The sequence below is a fragment of the Haliotis rufescens genome, unplaced genomic scaffold, assembly GCF_023055435.1.
Source record: "Haliotis rufescens isolate VD_foot unplaced genomic scaffold, xgHalRufe1.0.p SCAF_28, whole genome shotgun sequence".
NCBI lineage: Eukaryota > Metazoa > Mollusca > Gastropoda > Lepetellida > Haliotidae > Haliotis > Haliotis rufescens.
This window is the reverse complement of record NW_025963979.1, coordinates 1,128,281-1,151,359: the sequence shown is the minus strand read 5'-3', so window position 1 is coordinate 1,151,359 and position 23,079 is coordinate 1,128,281. Positions and strand designations below refer to the sequence as shown.

General features: G+C 40.7%; 1 protein-coding gene across 2 annotated transcripts in view; it reads right to left on the bottom strand.

Annotated features, from left to right (window-relative positions):
- LOC124117562 (RNA polymerase I-specific transcription initiation factor RRN3-like) overlaps nt 1-23,079 on the bottom strand; it is a 331,792-nt gene that overhangs the window by 250,547 nt on the left and 58,166 nt on the right. For both annotated transcript variants that reach the window (XM_046479504.2, XM_048402649.1), the window contains one exon: nt 8,540-8,596. In XM_046479504.2, coding sequence (XP_046335460.2) covers nt 8,540-8,596 — 57 coding nt within the window. The remainder of the gene's footprint in view (nt 1-8,539; nt 8,597-23,079) is intronic.

Below are 23,079 nucleotides of genomic sequence, written 5' to 3'. Positions count from 1 at the left end.
GCCGGTGAGGCAATTGCCGATGGCAACGCTGGAGCTGTGTAGCAAGTGCCTGAGGGGCCAAAGCTGACATATGTCTGGAGCGCACGTGGCTTTGGGAGCGCACATGGCGTCGGGAGTGCACGTGGCGTCGGAATGCACGTGGTGTCAGGAGTGCACGTGGCGTCGGGAGTGCATGTGGCGTCGGGAGGGCATGTCGCATCGCTTTTCTGGAGCACAGGCGGCATGCTTTTCTGGAGCATAAAAGTGGGAAAAAGAAAAAATGGCGGGAACACGCCCGTAAATTACTGTGACTAGAGCCACAAACGAGCGATAGAAATTACAAATTATGAATGGGAAGACCCCAAAGGTAACAGACCATAAACAGGTAACAGCAGCATACTATAAATGCAGAAACACGCAAAGCATAGATAAACTACACAAAATGACAGTTGGTTTCTGATACAAACTAATTTAATACAAGTTGGTTGATGATGCAAGACAAACAATATCTTGGCAAACTTTGCTACATGAAATGTCATAAATAAGCATGAGAAACTCCCAACCCAAAATTTTGTAGTGGTAAGGAAAACAAGTTAACAATTTAACATGTTATAGGTTATGGATGGTATAGGAACAGTGCAAAAGATTATATTGTCCCTCAGCTGGCATTTTAAGATAAGCAAACACAGAGTCTGATCGCAAATCACCAAGGACCTTGATAGTCTCAATTGGCACTCCACGCAGAAGCAACCTCGTCGCACCCCCTCGGCGAAGGCTATGAGCACTACAATCGTACACAGAGAGTCCTTGTGCGGTTAAGGCACGTCACAGACATGAGCGAAAACTGTTCACTGTACGTAGTCAATTGTATCTTTGCCGACACAGTGAAAGTTGGAGCTGTGGGGTACTGAGCCAGCAACCTGAAAGAAACGAACAAGTGCCGTGGTTGGACACAGGGGATGCCCTGGATACAGGGGTAGCGTCACATAATGGCATCTGTTGTTGAAGTGTATGGTTTTTGAGGATCGCACGCACAAAACCGCCCCCTTTTTAGCAAATCTCACATCTGATCAGCCCACTGACTTAGCATATTTTGCAGATACAGATCCCGCAGTAACATTGCTGTGTATCAATAGTCTAAAGAAGTACACAAGCAAAACCGCAAGAAAACACACATGAACTTAGCAGTAGCAGTAGCATGTTTGGAGTGATGGGCGATTTGTAGTTAGGGGCTGATCCTTTGGTCTTCTTGATGCCCTTCAACATCCAAGTTTTGTAGAATTTTCCTATTCGGAATATTCTATAAGTAATACGTTACCACTGTTATATCAAGGGTGTTGTCTCCCACAACTGCTGCTAAAGCGAAATCTACCACAGAGATCTCAATTACCTCATGCAGCACGTGCATAGCCACCCAGCTGCCATGTGACACCCTTCACTCTTGTCTCTTGCGAGAGCAAGTGCTCGGGGGACGGACGGGCGGGCAGCAGCCCAGTGGTAACGTATTACTTATAGAATATTCCGAATAGGAAAATTCTACAAATTACATTAAGTAATACGTTACCACTGTTATACCGAGGCTGACTACCACAGTAGGCGGTGGGGAGCACCTACAACCCGAACATGACTGCTAGTGTTCCTTCCGACCAGCGGAAGTAAACAACAAGGTGGAAGCACTCGATGCGCATGCTCCTAGCTAGGCGTTACCCTATAGGAATACCAAAGCACTGTTAAGCGCATACCGTAAGGCTCAATCGTCATTGCCAAACGATTGGTGACTCAAAACGGCCCCACTGGATAGGTATTTCATCGCCGCAGCGGATGAGAACACAATATCCGTGTGAGCTAAATCTAAGATCAGGTTAAAACAGTCGAAAAGAGGGAAATTAATTTCATTCGGACCGTATATCCCAGAGCAAGCCTACTTAAAGTATGCATTAGGCACGTGACCTAATTCCAGTATTTGTAAGCATGCATCACAAGGTTGGGATACACGAAGGACAATTAAATACATAATTGTCAAAATACAAATAAGGACAAAACACACAAAAAGCCGCCCTCACCTGTGGTCTGAGCGCGCTGGTTTGCGGGACCCCCACTCCTGTACCCACGGCGGTGGGAACATTGGAGAAGACCCAGATTGACCACCGTGCAAGGTCTGAAGCCTGAGGAGTTCAGAATTGCGCTGGGCACACCCCTTAGATGACCGCTTGTGCCGCGATCAGCAGCCCAAGACGGTGCACACACTCCACGTCTTCATCAGAGACCTGTCTGAGGTAATGATTGGCAAATACCGAGTCAGAACGCCAGTAACAACCTCTTAATATTCTTTGAACAGAGATATTAGAGTGTAGGGCAAATGTTGCGGGTTTGACCCCACTACCGGTAACCCCCGAGACCGGTACGCCAGATTGATGACAGAACGAAGCCATAATGCAATCGAGTTGCAAGTTATGTCAGCAGTGCGATTAGGGTTACACGATATGAACAGACGGTCACGCCCTTGTCTGCATTCATTCGAAGCCTTAAGATAATACTTAAGGGCCCTAACCGGACACAACGATCTGTCCTCAGTATCAGCAGGATGTGAAATTTCCTTGAGTGATCTTACAGTGAATTCTCTCTCTGTTTGACCAAATTTCTGATTCTTGGCGACGAAGCCCATGAGCAGGCCCAGGCGGACCGCTCCTTCGTCGCCCCTATCAAATCGTATTTTAGCAACATCGAGTGCATGAATCTCGGACACTTGTGCCGCCATGGCAAAGGAGAGGAGAAATGCTGTTTTCCAAGTCACATGCCTAAATGTAGCAATACTCAAGGGGTCATACGGAGCTTCAGAATTAAGATCAACAGTTTATCAAGAGTTTTAAATGATTCAATTGATGGATCACTCTTTGTGGACTATTTTAATATTTCCTTTCATGGTCTGTATATAATCTTAGATCAACCAATGCAGGATAAGTATACAAATACTGTGCATCGCTAAAGCGACCCCCATTATAAGCGGTTAAAATTAATGCTCATTTATATACCCCGTCTATGAAGCGAATCGTATGAAACACATCACCAATGCATACAAAACCCCTACATTTGCAATAAAAACTGGTTTGTCTTCCGCAGAAAAACATTACATCGTATCCCTTCAGCGAATTAAGGGAAACAAACAGATCCTAACAATTAAATTTTGTCAATAAATATTTGAAATTTGAGATAAAACATCACTTGACATGATGATTTACAGATTAACTTGTATTTCATGTTCTGCTAGGCATTGTTTTATATGCAGAGATTGGGATTACCGTGTGTATTGTAAACTAAGCCGGAAGCAGCCATTAGCTATACACACATTTTCTCAGAATCTACCGGTAATTTGGATAAAAATTCCCTAATAATATAACTTTAAAGAATTTTGATACAATGATCTGAAGAATTATTTCTAAATCTGATATTTTATCAGGAAAAATGTATTCCAATATCATGTTATTTTAGTTGTTTCAAGGTATCAATAGCGGTAATTTGACAGTGGTTGCTTTAAATAACGGTGAGTCGTGCGATCGAGTGATCACCAAAATTAATGTAAACAATATTGAATGAAATTTTGAATAAAATAAATAAAATAGATTACAAACGTAAGTCCAGATCTACAATGTACACTTTTTATAACCAGACAGTGTAATTACATGATTAATTTGCATACTTCAGTCTGGATTTGTTGACACAGTTCGTCTTTGTGTTAGGGGAAAAAACTTAAAAACTCTTCAAACCTTTGAAAACCCCACTTTGAAAGTCCCCTAATTCTACGTACGAAAAACTCTCCTTATACACAGTAACATACGGTATAAAAAATATCTGGACTTTACCAGATTTTTTAAATTATCCTGCATTCTCCTTAAAGTTTCTGTATCCGACGATATGGAGGCGGGAATACATTCAGATGAGTTCTCAATAAGTAAAACCGACAAAAATTCCTGTCAGCCGTAAGGTGCAAATCTTCTGCGCAGAGCGGGAATTGATCAGCCTATCCTGTCCAAGGAGTATAAGTACATCCGGGTGAACAAACAGTACAAGCGTGCGCTAGGGTCCAGAAACTGGGTTACCAAGCCATGTTTGCATAGATGCAGTAAAATCTAGCGAGTAATGAAACTGCACGAGTAGGATAAGGCTGGCTCTGGACAAGATTCAATTGTTTTTAATGGCGTCACGGATTGTTTACCTGCTTTGCTACAAAGCGGTCTAAACCTGTGCATAACTTGGCATCTTCTAAAGCCACATCCCACAGGTAGTGAATGGCAAACACTGAGTCCGACCTTTATAAACATCCTTCCATGATGGATCTCATAGAACAATTACTGTGTAGAGCCATTATGGAGGCAACTGCCTGAATCTCATAGGGGTTAATAGCTCTCGATAGTTCGAGATTAGAAATCTCGTAAACATGATAGCTCGCATCCTTAAGGAAATGGTATTGCAGCTTATCTCAGTCATGGACGTCTCAGAAACAGGGATGAACAATTGTTTCCGCGTACCACGCCTAGTCTTGGCGTAGAGGATGAAAACCTCGTGTGCACGCACCGGGCATAATATAAGTTCATCCTTATCTTCCACTCCCACAATGGACAATAATGGTGGGATAGAGAAAGAACGATCAGGTTGTCCTGGCAACTGTTTTTTTTTTGCCATAAAATCCCAGCACAACCTGAGGTGGACCGCTCTATGCATACCCCGCTTGAAGCGTGCATGTATGATGTCAAGCATATGAATCTTGCTCATTTTTGCCGCCATGGCTTAGGACAAGAGAGTCTTCTTGGTGAGATTGAAAAACGATGTTGCATGGAGAGGCTTGAACAGAGTTCCACGCAAATATCGAAGTATGGCTTGGTAAGGCGAGTGAAACGCCACTTAAATGCAAAATGATAGGATCGCCCAGTGGTAGTGGATACCAAAGAACTGGAACCTGAGGAACCGCCAGTCGGGTGGATAGGCACATGCAGGTAAGAATCCTGCAGGTCGAGGCTGATCAGGGAGTCGTAAGCATTGATGCTGCCACTGAGCAATCCTAAGGTAATGAGACGTAAGTAAGGAGGCGCTCCAGGTAACGTTCGTTGAACAAAGCAAGATTGTGTATCATCCACATTTTGTTCGAATCCTGCTTTGGAACAAGGAAAATACGGCTCTTTTCTCCAACAAGGTCTGTATGTTGGTCCCCAACAATTGATTTCGTTTTCTGGGGTAAAGCCACGGATGCTGTTGTAACCTTATAAAGTTGAGAACATATGTATCTGCCATACCTATCCAATTTCTCCCAAACAGGCCTAGTCTCCCACCGACTGGTGTGTCGACCATTGGGACGTCTGGAGGTGGGAGATCCCAGTCATGATTGTCCACTGGGTCAGTGTTTCCCCCTCATCAAAGTTTATCAGCGACCTTGCTCCTACCCTGGGAACTACTCCTAGGATTAATAGGAGCCTTGGCCTCGTCCTTTGCCACGAAAGGAGTACTGATCGGTGGTCTGGTCCTTGAGGGATGAGTGCCTAAGTCCATAATTCCATGACTTTGACGCACATTGGCCAAGGTTCTGGGATACATGTTCCAGGGCCTTTAAGCTTGAGTGCTGTCTCATCTTTGGTTTACGTGTCAGTTATTTGGCCATTTAAGTTGAGGCAAACTATGTCTGATGAAGCAGCAGGCGCTTAAATTCAGAATCCCAATTGGAGAAGGGCAAATAGCCCAGATGGCAGGTGGCAGTAATATCAGTTGAAGCTGCCTTAAGGTGATTACATGTGTGATCGATATGCCTTTGTTGGAAATCTACTGCCGTCTGGAAAGGATCGATCCTATTGGCATCGGATTTAGAAGATCATGGTCCATAGCATGAGATGACACGGCTAATGCCGACAAGGGTTTTAGGGACCATCTGATTTCCGTTTCTATGAATGCGAAACGGTAGACAGGAGAGCAGTTCCTGGAGCACCAGTGGGTCTTAGATGCCTTGGAAGATCGTCTAGATTGCGTCCCGTGATGTGGGCTGAGATGATGACGGAGTACCCAAGCCCACCCCTGGCATAGCCATATCTGTAGATGGGACTGTAAGAGATGCCAGAGGTGCTACAGACGCTTGGGCTATAGCAGGAGCTTGGGTAAGTGTGTTCACCTAAAGCGCTGGCAGTGTGTAAGCCTGATAGTTTCCACATCATGAAGGCTTGAACGACGTGCAGAGAGAAACTTGCACCAGGGCCTTGAGAGCAGTCTCATCTCTGGTGAAGTTGGAGACACGAGAGACTTGGCATTAAAGAGGGAGGTGGAAGACCAGGGTTGACATAAGAGGTCCCTCTTGTCATTGGGTGGTGGTATAATCGATTTGGCACTCTTGGTAGGCTATGACAGTGGCAAGATAGTCTACATGATGAGGGTTATCCTCCGAGAGGTCTTGGATGATGGCTCTGGAGGTGGATGCCATAATGGTGGCTTGATGGAGAGACAAATCTCTGTCTCAATGTACAACAATCTAGTGTCTGGGACACGGATGGTTGTGGAGCAGTTGGACCCCGTCATGTGGTGAAGGTCATTATCAAGTGTGTGAGCGCTGTCCACAAGGTCTAAGGCGTAGACCGGGATGTCATCCTTCCTGTACTTGGGCGCTTTGAAGGAGGGGGTAAGTGAAAGCTTGGCAAAGTTTTTTATCTAACGCTGATATCATGTCTCTTATCGTTTGATCGGGAAGGATGGATATTAGATAAGACCAGACATGCTTTTTCATCCAGGTCTGGGTCCGGTGACAGAGCAGCAGCAGCCTAGCAATCTGCTAGCCAGTAAGGGACCTGGTTGAGGCCTAGGTGGGAGTCAACATCTGAGAGTGAACCATCATACACTGAGGCCAAAGATGCCGAGAGTGTCGAAGGCACTAGAAACTGGGGCATCGCCTGTTGAATCATCAACTGCATGAGGTGAAGCCACGATGGGTCAATGTACAGCACCTAAAGGTCTGAGGAGGCACCAGAAGGAAGATGCGTGTCCAAAACGCCGGCACCACTGGCGCCGTGGATAGTTGGTATGACAGAGAGGGACAGGCTCAGTGTTGTCCGTGCCATGCCAGCTGTTATCGTAGAAGAGGAGACTGAGTAGATCAACGCTGAAGGGATGGACATCGGAGACAGTGTCATATCAACAATGGAGGACATGGTCTGTATAGGCGATGTACATGTAATCCCCAACAAAGACACAGGTTTGTGTTTGTTTTGTTTGTTTGTCATTTAACACTGCACTCAGCAATATTCCAGCTATATGACGGCTGTCTGTAAATAATCGAGTCTTGACCAGACAACCCAGTGACTGACATCATGAGCATCAATCCACGCAATTGGGATACAATGACATGCATCAACCAAGTCACCTGATCCCGTTAGTCACCTGATCCCGTTAGTCGCCTTTTACTACAAGCATAGTCACCTTTTACGGCAAGCATTGGTTGCTGATGACCAATTCTATCCCGGATCTTCACGGGTAAAACACAGGTAGAGTGGTTGACGCCAGAGTGATCTGATAAAGAAATGGTCGTGGCTGGTGGGGGTGTAGTAGGCTCGGACGATTAAGACATGTTACTTAGTCGTCGTTTCCGGGCCTGCTGTGTCCACCTTTTCCTTGATACCTGGGAGTATTTCAAGAAAGCTGTAGGAGAAAGTGGCAGAAAATCACTACACTTAGTAACCTGGAAGCAGAGGGTGGTGACAATTGAGACACAATAATGAGGGTCCCACCCAGACTTATTGCAGTGGCACTGTATCGGCAATGATAGAAAGTGTAATCAAAATTTGTTCCCGCCCGATTATGTATGCTATCATCTTTTATCCCAGCCATGTTGGTTTATAAAGAACAAGTTTACGCAAGGAACGAGAAAAAACACCACTTCAATAACCATAATATCGCAAGGTGTAACAATGAATTGAAGTACCAAGCAATATAAAGAATACAGAATGCATGACACGAATATACGTGACCACGCAATGAATTCAAAATGGCTAATTGGAACAACAATACACCTGATAATTTTCCATGGCAAACACCACCACCAGGCATTAAATATTATTGTTGTGGCAGAAATCATATGAAAGATATGTAGACACAAACCATAAGCACAGTAACAATCACAATGAATAATAGGGTTGCAAAAACACACAAAGGATTCAAATAGATCAAGCTGACATCTCAAACAGATGACAAGATCAGTGTTGTCACCCCTTCCGTGGTCCCGTGGGAGCTGTGTGATAGGGTTAGCCACTCAGCTAGTTGAAACAACTTCTTCTTCAGCATGACCTCACATGGTTCTTTCTCTGTCAGGAACAAGCAGTAAGTGCATTAAGGAGTAATGCAGGATGATTTAAAAAATAATAGATATTGTGAGTTTTGTTTGGGGGTGACTTTATGCTATTCCCCTGTCGAATGGGTTCAACATAGGATCTACGGCTGGTGACACACTCTGTCAAATGAGTTCAACATTAGCATTGAGAGCTTTAAATGATTACGGATTACTGAAAATAAATAGTGTGTAAATGGTTTGTGTTACCTGAAGTCCTGGATCGTTGAGAACCTCTAATAGCGTGTCATACAGTCTGGTATCACCCTGGAAAGACAAACGAAATAGCTCACCTTACTTTTACAACATTGTTACAACGATGTTGGGTGCAAAATTTAGTCATGCCTTGAACAAACGTTGATCTTCTTATAGACATTATGTTCATACATCGAACAATAGTTATCATAGTTAATAATTCTAAGAATACTACCACTATTACATCTTTGCCATAAATCCTGTATTTTGGCTTCAGTGTCACTAACTAAATTATCATATTTTCAACAGATGTCCTCTTCACTGTCAATTACACACAATTAGTTGTTCCCGAATAGCACTACAGCAAACTAAGCTATGACGTGCGTAATGGCGACAAACCTCGCTACTTTCCAACATCTAACCACTAGAGGTAGATGAATCGGGGAGGTGGGTGGGTGTACTCCTGATGTAAAAGATGTACTGTATATGGCTGTGTATAAGGCGAGTTTTTCCTACCTCAAATTAGGGGTCTTTCAGGGGGGGGTCATCTTATAAACAGGGTTGAAGAGTTTTGATGTTTTTCCCCCAAACACAGACATAACTGTGAGCACATAACACCTGACATACCATGTCAACAAATCCTTACTGAAGTACGCAAACTAATCATGTAATTACACTGTCTGGTTATAAAAACAGTTAATTACGTATCTGGACTTACTTTTGTAATCTATTTTATTAATTTTATTCAAAATTTAATTCAATATAGTTTATTTTCATTTTGGCAAAATGGTAGGTGTATTGATCGGAAGATCGTACAACTCACCTTTATTTACAGTAACCACGGTCATATTACCGCTATTGACGCCTTGAAACAAACTTTTATGGATAGTGAATGGATCTATCTATCATAAATGCCATACATTGAATTGCTTAAAGTCATATTTGTTGTAGTTTGACGATCATTTGTCAACATAAAGTTTTCACTTTCGCGAGCGCAGAAGCATTGGTGGTGATTGGTGAATTTGCCCCACAAAAAAAATAGCAATCAGCTGTACCAAAGTGCTATGCTTATGGTTATTAATTTCAAATATATATAGTAAAATACTACTAAATAACATGATATTGGAATAAATTTTTCTGAAAAAATAATAGTTTCAGATTCAATTCTTTCGATTATTGTATCAAAATTCTTTAAAGTTATATTATTGGGTAATCATTAACCAAATCACCAGTAGATTCTGAGAAACGTGTGTACAGCTGATTGCTACTTCTGGCTTAGTTTATGAGAAAATACACAATGTTATCTTAATCTCTGCATATAAAACAATGCCTATCAGAACAGGAAATACAATTTAATCGGTAAATGATCATGTCTAGTTGGTTTTTTTTATCTCGACTTTTAAATGTTTTTATTGAACATGTAGCGATTGTGTATGCGCTGGTGAGGTGCTTCATTCAGATTCGCTTTATAGATGGGATATATAAATCAGCATCGATTTTAAAGGCTTGTACAGGGGGGGGCACCTTATACGTGGGGTCGTTCTATAGACAGTGATATACAGTAGTTTTCTTAGAATTATTAACTATTGATCAATAATTCTTGTGAATCCTCTACCTCTATTACATCTTTGCCAGAATATACCAGGGGGACCTGGTGGGATCAGCCTCTAGTAACTACCTGTGTAATTGACCTTATTTACCCTGGAACCATGACATCTATATACCTTGAAACACGTAATTGACGTTATTTATAAGAAATAATCCTAATTGTTAATCCCCATTTTTTTGTACATTGACCATCTGCCATCCTGAACAAGATGTGCAAGTATTTCACTGATGAATTAGTGTTTACATTTAATTATGACTTACTAAATGTCAGGTGACCTTGGCTATATAAGCCTTGGTCCAGAGGGAGAAAGAGGGAGAAAGAGGGAGAGAAAGGTCTTACCCTTAGCTTAGCTAGGGCTAGGCTGGGCGCTCCGGGGCACCAAGATAACTAAGGATCAAGTTTGAAATCATCCAACAAACAAAGATTGTAATATAGTTGCAAGCAACGATGCAGGCTCCGAGCGTTACTGAACTTTTGTTGCCAATCCTGGTTTACATTCATGGAAGTCCATTTCACAATATCTCACTTTGGTTACTAAGGCCCAAGGTGATTACTATTAAGGAGTAAGTTCCTGTTGACTCATGAATCACTTCCTGTATCAGGAGAGATATGTGCACTACTGTACATGATTATAATATGGTCTTGATTAACAATGTGATATTTCACTGGTTCGTATTGACTGAGAAAAAAATGGCTGTTTTAACACTGGCCCAGTTTGGCATTATTATGGAAGGTAACCTTATTTGCCCGACAGGCAATTGGAGAACCCATTACCTGCCACTATGACCACTAGGATCAACAGCTGTAGCAGAGAACGCTGTTTGCTATTACTAAGCATTAAGTGTTGTGTGGTTATGCACCAAATGGTAAACAAGGCAAAGTACCAGGCGCAGATGTCTACCAGCAGCTCAATTACTGAGCTATATAGCGTGACCGATGTCTCACTATTGTTATAAGGTAAAAATGCATCCCCAAAACCTTAGAAAACAAGCGTATAGTTGACAAAGTCATCTATATCCCCCGCCCATTTTAACACGTTATGGTCCCAAACCAGGTAACTGACCCAACATTTCTCTTAGCCCATGTCAAAAGAGCTGCAATGGAAATTCTAAAATAAACATTTCTAATATAGACATGCAATGTTTGGCAAGGAAATATTTAACAGTTTATTTGTTATACTACTTAAGTAAACCAATCTTATATTAAAACTTAAATCCAACTTGTTGTCATGGAAACATAAACAATACAAATTTCTAAAAGTGCTATATATCAAAAGGCACCAGTTCAGTATGTGCCTGGTAGACATGCAAAGTTTTGTAACAAAGTATTTAATGGTTTTTGAGTTACACTCTGGAAACAAACACCACCCCTGTAGAACCTAAGTCCAACTTATTGCCATGGAAACGTGAAAAGTAAAAATTTCTAAAAATCCTAAATACCAAGAGGCACCAGTCCGGTATGTGTCTGGTTAACATGCACAGTTTTTGTTGGAAAGTATTGAATGGGTTTTGAGTTATGCCCCGGAAACAAACTCTACCCTATAGAACCTAAGTCCAACTTGTTGCAATGGAAACGTAAAAAATAAAAATTTATAAAATTCCTAAATAGCAAAAAGGCACTAGTTCAGTATGTGCCTAGTAGATATGCAAAGTTTTGTAAGAAAGGATTTAACAGTTTTTGAGTTATGCTCCGGAAACGAACACCACCCTTATAGAACCTAAGTCCAACTTGTTGCAATGGAAACGTAAAAAATAAAAATTAATAAAACTCCTAAATAGCAAAAGGCACCAGTTCAGTATGTGTCTGGTAAACATGCAAAGTTTTGTAAGAAATTATTTAACAGTTTTTGAGTTACGCTCCGGAAACGAACAGCACCCTCATAGAACCTAAGTCCAACTTGTTGCCATGGAAACGTAAAAAATAAAAATTTATAAAATTCCTAAATAGCAAAATGCACCAGTTCAGCATGAAACTGATAGACATGCAAAGTTTCGTAGAGAAATATTTAACGGTTTCTGAGTTATGCTCCGGAAACGATTTCGGGACGCGCGCACACACGCGCATGCACGCACGCATGCACAGACGGAACCCATTTCAATATCCCCCGCCAACTTCGTTGGGGCGGGGGATAATAATGATAAAGTCAACCTTCAAATTGATGGTTTTAGCTATAAAAGCAATGGAGACAGAAAGCCAATCAATAGGGCGATGACAGTGACAGGATATTTCGGGATAGCTTCGGTGGTGTTGTCGCCAATTAATCAATAGACATCTTTAATTGGTTAGTAGGTTCCGGTAATTTGCTGATCAGGACACAAAGATGAGTTCATGGTCTGATATTGTTCTTAACCAATAGAAATGATCTATGAGGACATGTGACAAAAACAGGCCAGGCCTGAACACTCTTAAATGATACCTTCAACATTATAGTCAATACTAATACTATCTTCTAGTATTAGGGGAGGAGGAGAGGAGAGTGCAGTTTGCAGTCGACTGAGTCGAATCCCGATCGTTCTAAGCTCTCCCCATTTTGTGACAAGCTAACGCTCTAATGCATCTGACTTACCCAGCCCCATGGGTCTTAGGGAAGCTGACAAACCTTTCCGATCCAAACTGCTTTAGGGTCTTAAGGAAACTGACACGTCTTTACAATGAAAAAATCCTTTTCGATCCTTCGACTAAGCCTGGTTAGGGATTGGGTTAGCCATAAATTCTTATCTTTTCACAGTGTTTCCAATAATCGAAATAGGGTAATACGATTGGAGCAATCCATTAAGCATGTTTCGTATCACCATAAGTTTTTCACTTTGATGGACAACAATGGCGGGTCTGGTTTCGTTAGAAAAATGAATGGGAAGGGAGAAGGCAACCATGGTCGCAAGACTTGGAACCACTTCCGTACAGTCGGGCCACGCACAACTATTCATGTTGAGGGGTGGAACAAAAGACTCCAAACCAAACCCATTCAAGATTCTAGACTTCATAACGACAGAACAGTCTCTTGTTGAAGTTTCTGTTTTTCAGCTTGTGAAGCAAAAGAAATACTGACACCTGGAAAAATATATTGGCCGTTACAAAAGACAATTTCTTGCAGGGGAGAATTGTGCTGTCGAATACCTTGCTGCCGTCTCACATCTAACTTGGTACTAATCTTAATGAATTAATGAAATAATTATAATAATTTGTATTGACGTATATATGTATGCATGTGCATCATGTCAAGAGTTTGTATTGATGTATACATGTATATAGAGGTTATCAGGCGAGTGTTTTGGGGGATGGTAAATATCCTGTGTTAGGAATAAACATTGTATTTAGAGAGCCTTGACGACACACAAGCATGATAACCTCTTTATCGTATAATGTCATGTATAATTCTGTGCTTGAAAATCTCTTCCCTTCTCTCACAAACATTACTGAAACATTGCAAGTTTTCCTGGAATGTGAGCATTAATATATATTATGTCACAGGGTAAGTGATGTGTCAGTCGGACAGTGACAGTAGCCAATATAGTTCCAACTGAAACATGTTTCTTATACAGTGGTGAAACAACATATACGCAAAACAATAATTGCCTACACGGATTGTTTTTACTTGCCTTTCGTGGGTATCCATCGGTCTGTCCGCTAGACTGCCCTTTGTCAAAGGGAAGCTACTCTAACCCTAGTCTCTGAGACGTCACACCACGGTCAGACGTTGTTGACAGTCTGTCCAGTCATAACGTTTCAAAGTGCAGTCAGACAAAAAGAAACAAGGTAACCATTTCAAACAATTCACAGAGGTCTACAAGCACAGATATGGAAAGTGATCCCGCTTGGTTAGGACTAGTGCTCTCGCAGAATTGTTTTGCAATTTATGTCTCCAGTGTAGCCCAAACTTGCAAAATGCCTTAGCTACTCCCCAGTTAGACACTGATTTTCAGTATATTAGACTATTCTTTGGATAATGATAGCAATTATCCCACTAGTTTCTCCAGATTCTCGATGGTTAATTCTGACTCAATCGCCGAATGACAAAGGCGACGCCATGTTTGTTTGTAAACAGTGAAAGTAGTCCCTACTTGACCTTTGACATTTGAATCTCTATCTGCATATGACCCCAATGGATATTGTTTTTATCCGTTGGCTTTATCCTGCAGAGAAACCTACCCATTATATGATAGAAATGTATATCATGTCAATATCCGGGTTGATATCACACAGACTATAGTTTGTACATCAAGGAAGCACATGTTAATCACAACATGCAGGATATCTGTCGGCATATCAAAGAAACCGGATTCGTGGGAAGACCTCATTCGCTATTTACTGAATTGCGTATGCGTCTGGGGTGCTTATGGCCCATTAAATGAGCACGGATTACATGTGATGGCGCTCTGGTCCAATGATAGAGCACTGGCTGATAAAGTCTCTGGCCACATTAGGCGACTAACGGGATCGATGGGTCAGGCTCGCTGACTTGGTTAATACATGTCATTGTATCCCAAGTGCATAAATCACTGGAGTATTTGGTCTTGGCTGCATACCTACTGATATTATGTAATATGAATTGGCAGATATGACATCACATCTATCGCACACGAAACAATCACCTTGAGCCATTCACCTGGGAGAACTCTCATACATCACATCTATCCTCAGTGTCCGTTGAAGCAATTAGTATTTAGGTGGTTATGCATTGTGTGTTCACAGTTTGTATTAACTGAGAACAGCGATGGGGCCTAACACAACTAAAACACGACCTGGGAAACAATGCAGTTTACTGAGCGCATCGCCTGGTACCAGTAGCTCAATTACCGTGATATAGCGCTACCGCTGTCTCGCTATACCGTTACAGTGGCTGACAGGCCTTTACCGTGAAATACCCCTTGTTAGTGCTGGTTGAAGCGGTATTTTGGTGGTTATACACAATATGTTCAAAGTTATTGGTCCATGGGACCAGATCATCAATGCACGACCCTGCATCACTGCCAAGAATAGCACCTTAAGATAGCCGAATGAGCATGTTGACATACTGCACACACGTGATTTCTATAGAGCATTTCTCACCATCTTGCCGAGGCAAGAGAGTTAACTGACTATAAAAGTCCAGTTTCCACCCTTGCCGAACTGGGCTGGTATTATGGAGTTACATTTTGGCTGGACTAACGAGTCTATGCATAGTCCAATCAAAATCACGCATCGAAATTGAAATCCGGTTCGTAAACTGTCGTGCAGATTTCGGTCGATTGCAGGATTTGCAAAGCATGTGCACCACCAACTCGTTGTCAGCAGATATTTTCAAAATCTTCTCATGTTTTTAATCAAGGTGCTCACGTGATTTGATGCATTTCGCGATGTAAGACCTGTTTTATCACAATATAGATATTGATTATCGATCAGATCGTCCTGACCGGGCGCAACCATTTTGTGTGAAGCAAACACAAGTGATACGAGAGGTGGATTCTGATTGGTCCTTAGGAGAGGCTTACAAGGGACATACTTAGTAATAGCCACTGGTGGCGCTACGATCGAGCCCAGTTATTCCAGCATAGTTCGGCAAAGGTGGAAACTGGACTTTTAAAGTCAGTTAACTCTCTTGCCTCGGAAAGATGATTTCTCTCTGCCATTACTAAAATTGGTAAACCCTAGCGGTAAAAAAGAGGCAGTTCACCTTAGAACAGGACACAGAATCACATCACAAACCTCACGGTGTCCGGTAATAAGTTAAGTATATAATTTGAGAAGGCCTTTCATCATGATTCTTGCATCGATTGAAATGCAGTGAACGGAGCTTATTTGTTCCTTTACTGCCGCTTCTTTCAGTATGTTTACTCAATGTATAGGTGTGACACATAGAAACACGAAGCCACTTTAGTTTTCACAAAAATACGATGTTGATAAATATTACCAAATTGCAATGTTTCTATGCAGAACCATTGAAGATACAACCGTAAACGTAAATATATTTCTATAGTCCGTTTCTGCTTGCCTTGTCCACCAGCAGTATGTACACTGTATCTCACTGACCCTGACAACTGTTCTTGGTAGTCCATAATTGATTAACACAAATGCAGTTTGCCGAAAACTGAACACAAAGCTAACGTAGTAAATCCATAAACCTATACCACAGGTCTACAATAATACTGTTCATGGCTATAGCATCAAGAGAAGCATGGCTCCCAAAATTTACTAACATAAACTGAAGTTTTCCAATGTTTTCCCCCATCTCAGAAAACATTGTCAACTGGTCACCGCGATCACATAACACCGGAAATACCAGTCAACAGTCCGAACTGAAGTACTGAATTTAATCCTATTATTATAATATCTGGTTATGAACAAACTGTTCATTGTTTATCTAGACAAATGTTTGCAATATATTTTATTAATTATATTCAAAATTTCATTCAATAATTATAATAATGTTTACAATAATTTTGGCCAAATCGTATGCAAAGTGATCGGTAGATCGCACAACTCGCCGTTATTTACAGCAACCACGGATCACCGCCGTTGATGCCTTGAAACAAACTTTAGACTTATTCTAACCCGGATCTTCATGGGTCTTGAGGCAGTTTGACATCTCAACATAACGTTTTCGAAATGGAAATTCATGTATCATGAGAAGTCCCTACGATGACAGGTCAAATTGTTCCATTCTTTGAAGTTGTATCATTGGATACTTTTTAACTGAATCACCAGTAGATTGGGAGGAAAAGTGTGGACAGCTGACTTCTATTTCCGGCTTAGTTTACAAGAAAATACACATGGTAATCTTAATCTCTGCATATGAAACAATAACTTGGAGAGCAGTTAATACATTTTAAAACGTAAATCATCATGTTTAGTGATGTTTTATATCAAATTTCATACATTTATTGACCAAGTTTGTAAAAGCTGTTTATTCACCTGAATTCGCTGAAGGGATATTATGTGTGTTTTTTAATGAGCATATTAAATAGTCGATAAAAAAATTTAACACCATGAATCATAAACAACTTCTATTCTAATCTTTTTTAACTCTGAAACATGCAACAAAGATGGTGTTAGGTAGGCAGAGCATGTATAGTGTTTTGTTGGTCATCCACCATGCACCTACAACTCCACCTCGGTTAAACCGCTGATCATCTATAATGCTCGTCAATTGTTTGGACCCCGAAGGTAGCGTTGTACCGAGGGATCACTGTACACTATATCTTCGATGTTTGTATTGGCAAATGTGGTCAGACAGTCAGTGCACGACCTTGCATTGGTGCCAAGAATACAACTTTTAGACATAACCGAATCAGCATGTTGACATGTTGCGCTCATGTGATTTCTATAGTCCGTTTCTGTGGACATTTATTACTGGCATTATGCAGTAAGTCACTCTGAATTCGGTAAACCATAGGGATAGAACACAGTTGCAGTTCACCAGGTAACAGGGCACAACATCATGGGATCATTATTAATTCAAGAAATAAATATGCCTATTGGAGAAGGCCTTAATTCCGATAATATTCATCATGATTCTTCGGTAGATTGAAATACAGTGAACAGGGCTTATTCCAACCTTTTACTGCAGCTTCTTTCACTGATTCTTAAATATATTTCTATAGTCCATTTCTGCTTGCGTTGTCCACCAGCAGTATGCACAGTGTATGTCACTGACACTGACAACTGATCATAGCGGATAAACACAAAAGCTGTTCACAGAAAACTATATACAATGCTCACATACTAGTTTATTTAATCCCTAAACCTCTACCACAGGTCTACCAACAATACTGATCATGGCTATATGGACCAAACGCTTATTTCAGTGTCTTACAGGAATAGTTTAAAGTGTCATATAATCTCTTTGTCTCCCCAAAAAATGACATTTTCAAAACATGTCAGATCACAGTTTGGTGTAGGTAGGACTTGGGATTTGTGAATGCCTTTCAATATCGATTTGCATATGTGAATACTAAAGTGTGCCTTGTCTGACAGTTATTGGATTATATGGTGAGGAACAATAGGTTAAAAGATGTTGTTATACATGAATCATGTTTCATTTTTCACTCCGTAGTGGTCGGAGCTATGTAGCATCAATTAGCCAGGATTATCCACAAGCCCTGTCCACATACACATACGAAATTAGGTCGACATTGGACCAGTATTAACCGAGAAACAAGTGTTCAGAGGTCTGCTATATGTCAAGTTAATTGCAGGGGGTCAAGTAGTCAGGGAGAAGAGAGAGTTCCTTCTTTAACAGGCTGTAACTTTTTTGTCAGCTGAGCTACAGTCGAAAGGTTTAGTGTTCTGGATTTGTCAGGACTATCTGTCAAAGGACAAGAGGTTTGCATTAAAAAATGTTCAGTGGCCAATAGCAACATAGGAAGCAGTTGCTGCAACTACTTTGCATGATAAGATTTGATGTAAAAACATCATTAAGAAATCACGCAAAAATGTTTGTGACAACTTCCGACCGGAAGTAGCATTTAATATTGCGGCCATCGAAAACAAATCGCAAAAAGCGACTTAAGTGTGCTGGGGTATCATGCAAAGAGACAAAGTCCGAGAAGTTTTGAAGCTTTTGCTGTGATATTGTGAGAGAAGAAGAGTTTGGCAGCCAAGTAGTGAGAAAACTGTTAAAAACATGGTGAAAACCTTCAATCTAATATGGCTGCCAAACTGTGCCTTGTAGCTACCATGGTCCTACAGTACAAAATGATGGGCATCTGATTGCGCTGCAGCATGACAAATGTGGAAGTCATTGGACAATTGGTTTCGAAGATTATTGCTGCTGAAGTTGAAACTTTGATGAGTTGTCTACCCTTAGCCATTGAGCCAATGGCATTGGGATTTTTGTGGTAACTGCTTGCTGATGTAGGATTGGAACAAAAAACGGCGGAATAATAATAATAATAAGAAACACAACAATTACAATAGGGCTCTACAGCCTTTCAGCCTTGGAGCCCTAAATATCCCTGTACACAATGATCGGGTAACCCCTATATGACCCTACTTTCATGATGAACAGATAGAGGCATGCAGTCATGGGCATGATAGCCACGGGGTGCTTGAAAACGTGTTTGAATTTATTGTGACAGAATCCTTATTGCACATCATTATCAGAGAGCACAACAACATTTGCTACTGAGGATTGCAACAAATGAATGCACATATGACCCCTCAGCATCAAAACTGTCATTTGATGACCAAAGAATTAGGCAGATGTATAGACATGCTTGAAACTGGGTCAACATAACGTCAAAGTCAAAGTGTGATCAGCAGGGCATGGAATCCACACCAGATGTTTGGATCAGCTACCAAGCAACATGTAGGTGGTCAACAGCATACAACCACAGTGGAAAGACATGTTCATGAGGCTGGACTCCGGTCAAAGATGGTATGCATTCACATTCCACTGACCTGACATCACAAGCTTTCACGTTTGGATGAGGCTGAAGATCACATCAATTGGACAGACCAGGGCTGGGCTTCAGTACTTTTCACTGATAAATCAAGATACTGTCTTGACCTCACAGTGTGGTTTAGACAAGGCAAAAATTCCAGAATTTCAACGTAGCCGAACATGAATGTTATGTAGGGGGCTCAATCATGATTTGATGTGGGATCAGTAGAGCTGGAAAACCGATCTCCACGTCACCGATGTGTTGAAATATGGTTCCTGAACTTTTGCTTGCTGTATTTACAATTTTAGATATTTAGGATATATTTTGAACTGACAGGATCCCATACCAGCAATGGACATTAAAAACCAAAACGCCTTGAATAAATGTTCTATAAAACAGAGAGTATAGTGTACCATCAACCTTAAAAATACCTCAGACTCCGTAAGAATATCAATCGCTTATGGCCTTTTTTAAAAAACATGCTCCGTATTGAAATTCCAAGTGAGTTTTGAATCAATAATGGTGCCAAGATACTGATCCCACTCAACCAATAATATGATTTAGCATTATTTAGCTAAATCGGTTTATGGTCAGCTCCGCATAATTAATACTAGTAACTATTCCATTTACCATTTTCCACCATATGTTTACAAACATTCTCCTCTCACAATACCCCCCTAAGATACTCCCCATGGCAACCATACGTCATTTCTCCCATGACGTCACTAACCTTGGTCTCATGACGTCACTACTTTAACTCCCCAACTGTCATGGCATCCTAACAACACAACGCGTCCAGCTGTTAGCGATTTCACCTCCTATAGGACCCTGCTTATCACCTCCGCCTGCATCATCCACACTCTGCCCATTATATCCCACAAAACATCATTGATTGTTAATCTTTCCTTCTAAGGTAGTCTAAACATAAACAACAGACAGACTTTCAGTTTTCTTTTTTCTAAAATCCTTTCCTTTGTCTTAATAACATTTAGAGTAAGAAAATTAATCTTGCACCATTCGACAAATTTTGAAATTTGTGGGCGACAATCAATATCAGACTGCTAAAAATATTAATCCAGCCAGCACTGAGTCATCTGCAAACTTTTCGGTTACACAATTACTGATACAGTCATTTGTGCATAGGATATAATAACCAGAAGAGAGCACTCAACCTTAGTGGGCTCCCATAGATGTGAAGGCTAGAGATGATTTGATACCATATAGTCACAAACTGTGGTATGTTTACAAGAAAAGATTCTATCCATTTAATAAATGTTGAATAAACAGACATGTTAGATCATTTTTGCATGTTGTCAATAAAAGATTGCTAATTTTCTTCAGGTGTTTCTAGCAAGCTTTGCAATGAGTCACAGGTTGAGTTCAAAATTGGCATTAACATGCCGAGATTCAGATTATCTTTCTGAAAGGTTGTACCGAGTTTGTCCATTTGATATAACACATCCGATAGCATATAGGTTGTCTGGCTGTTGACTGCTGCACCATTATTTTCCTCTGCCGCTTCCTCTTCTGTTTCTATGACAAGCGCTGTTCAGTTATTCCGTTATCTTTTAGCCCTTAACAGCCCTCCCAACAGAGAGCCAACCCACACTGCACGGCTGTTTCACATTTGAAAAATCAGAATAAGTAAGAACCTCACACAGTTCATCTAATCTGGCATATCTTGTCGCTGAATATTCACACAGTTTGTAAATGTTACTCAGTGTTTCTCTGTAATCAGTTATGGTCTTGGATACATTGGTTGCATGAGGGGATGCTAAAGCCACCCTGTGGGCGAAACAATGCACTTGAATCATGAAAGGGCTGCCGCCTTGTTGCAGTCAAACACCATCCCCACTTCGCCATCCAGTCATCACACTTTGGCCATCAGACCCTAACAGAAGACAATTTCGACAGGAATGTTCCACTGTAGTAACACTTCTTTCACTTTCTCTGTGACATACTCGGCTGTCCCACTTGTACTGTAAAATTCCCAGAAAATATTGTCTCAGGTTTTCCATTAAGCACTACTCTGATGAACATAATCAGTTTTCTTTTCACAGTAACATTTACTGTTTCATCGATGATTAAACCGAAGAACCTGCTTTCCTATATTTTTTCTGTTAGATCCTCAATAGTGCATTCAACTTATGCATGTTCCATTTCTTCCACTGAATCAGAATGCATATACCGTATATCGCCGTCTATAAAGCGACCCCACGTATGAGACACCCCCCCCTGTACAAGCCTTTAAAATTGATGCTTATTTATATACCCAGTCTATAAAGCAAATCGGAATGAAGCACGTCACCAGTGCATACACAATCCCTACATTTGCAATAAAAACGTGTTTGTCTTCTGCAGAAAAAAATTACATAGTTTCCCTTCAGCGATCAGGGAAACGAACAGATCATAACAATTAAACTTGGTCAATACAAATTTAAAAGTTGAGATAAAAAAAAGTAGACATGATCATTTACCGATTAAATTGTATTTCCTGTTCTGATAGGCATTGTTTTAAATGCAGAGAATAAATTACCGTGTGTATTTTCTCATAAACTAAGCCAGAAGTAGCAATCAGCTGTACACATGTTTCTCGGAATCTACCGGTGACTTGGTTAATAATTACCCAATGATATAACCTTAAAGAATTTTGATACAATAATTGAAAGGATTGAATCTGAAACTATTATTTTATTCGGAATAGTTTATTCCAATATCATGTTATTTAGTAGTATTTTACTATATATATTTGAAATAAATTAATAACCATAAGTGTAGAACTTTGGTACAGCTGATCCCTTTTGCGAGATATTTTTTTCATATGGAACAATTTGACCAATCACTGCCGATGCTTCCATGCTTGCGATAGTGAAAACTTTATGTTGACAAATTATAGTCAAACTACAATAAATGTCAAAGTATGGCATTTATGATATATATATATCCATTCTCTATCCACTAAAGTTTGTTTCAAGGTGTCAATAGCGGTAATATGACAATGGTTGCTGTAAATAAATGTGAGTTGTGCGATCTTCCGATCACTTCACATACCATTTTGCCAAAATGAAAATAAACAATATTGAATGAAATTTTGAATATAATTAAAATTACATGATTAGTTTGCGTACTTCAGTAAGGATTTGTTGACATGGTATTTCCGGTGTTACGTGCTCACAGTTATGTCTGTTTTGGGGGAAAAAACATCAAAACTCTTCAACCCTGTGTATAAGACGATCCCCCATGAAAGCCCCCTAATTCGAGGTACAAAAAACTCACCTTATACACAGCCCACCGTATACCCCACCACTTAAACTGGTACATCCATCTTGTGCCATGAACAGTACAGTTCTCATCATCACAGTCAATTTTTCATCAGTTCTTTCCATTGCTGCATTCATGGAAGTTCTTTGATACATCGTGGTAACAGCATGGTGATGTGCCAAGCTATTGCGATGCTCTTTCAATGCTGCTCATATTAATGCAACCTTTTTGTAAAACCATTTTGTTTACAAGCTGCCTCACATATCTTGCAGTACATCATAATTCTACCACATTCCTCTTCATATAGTAACCATTTGAATTCC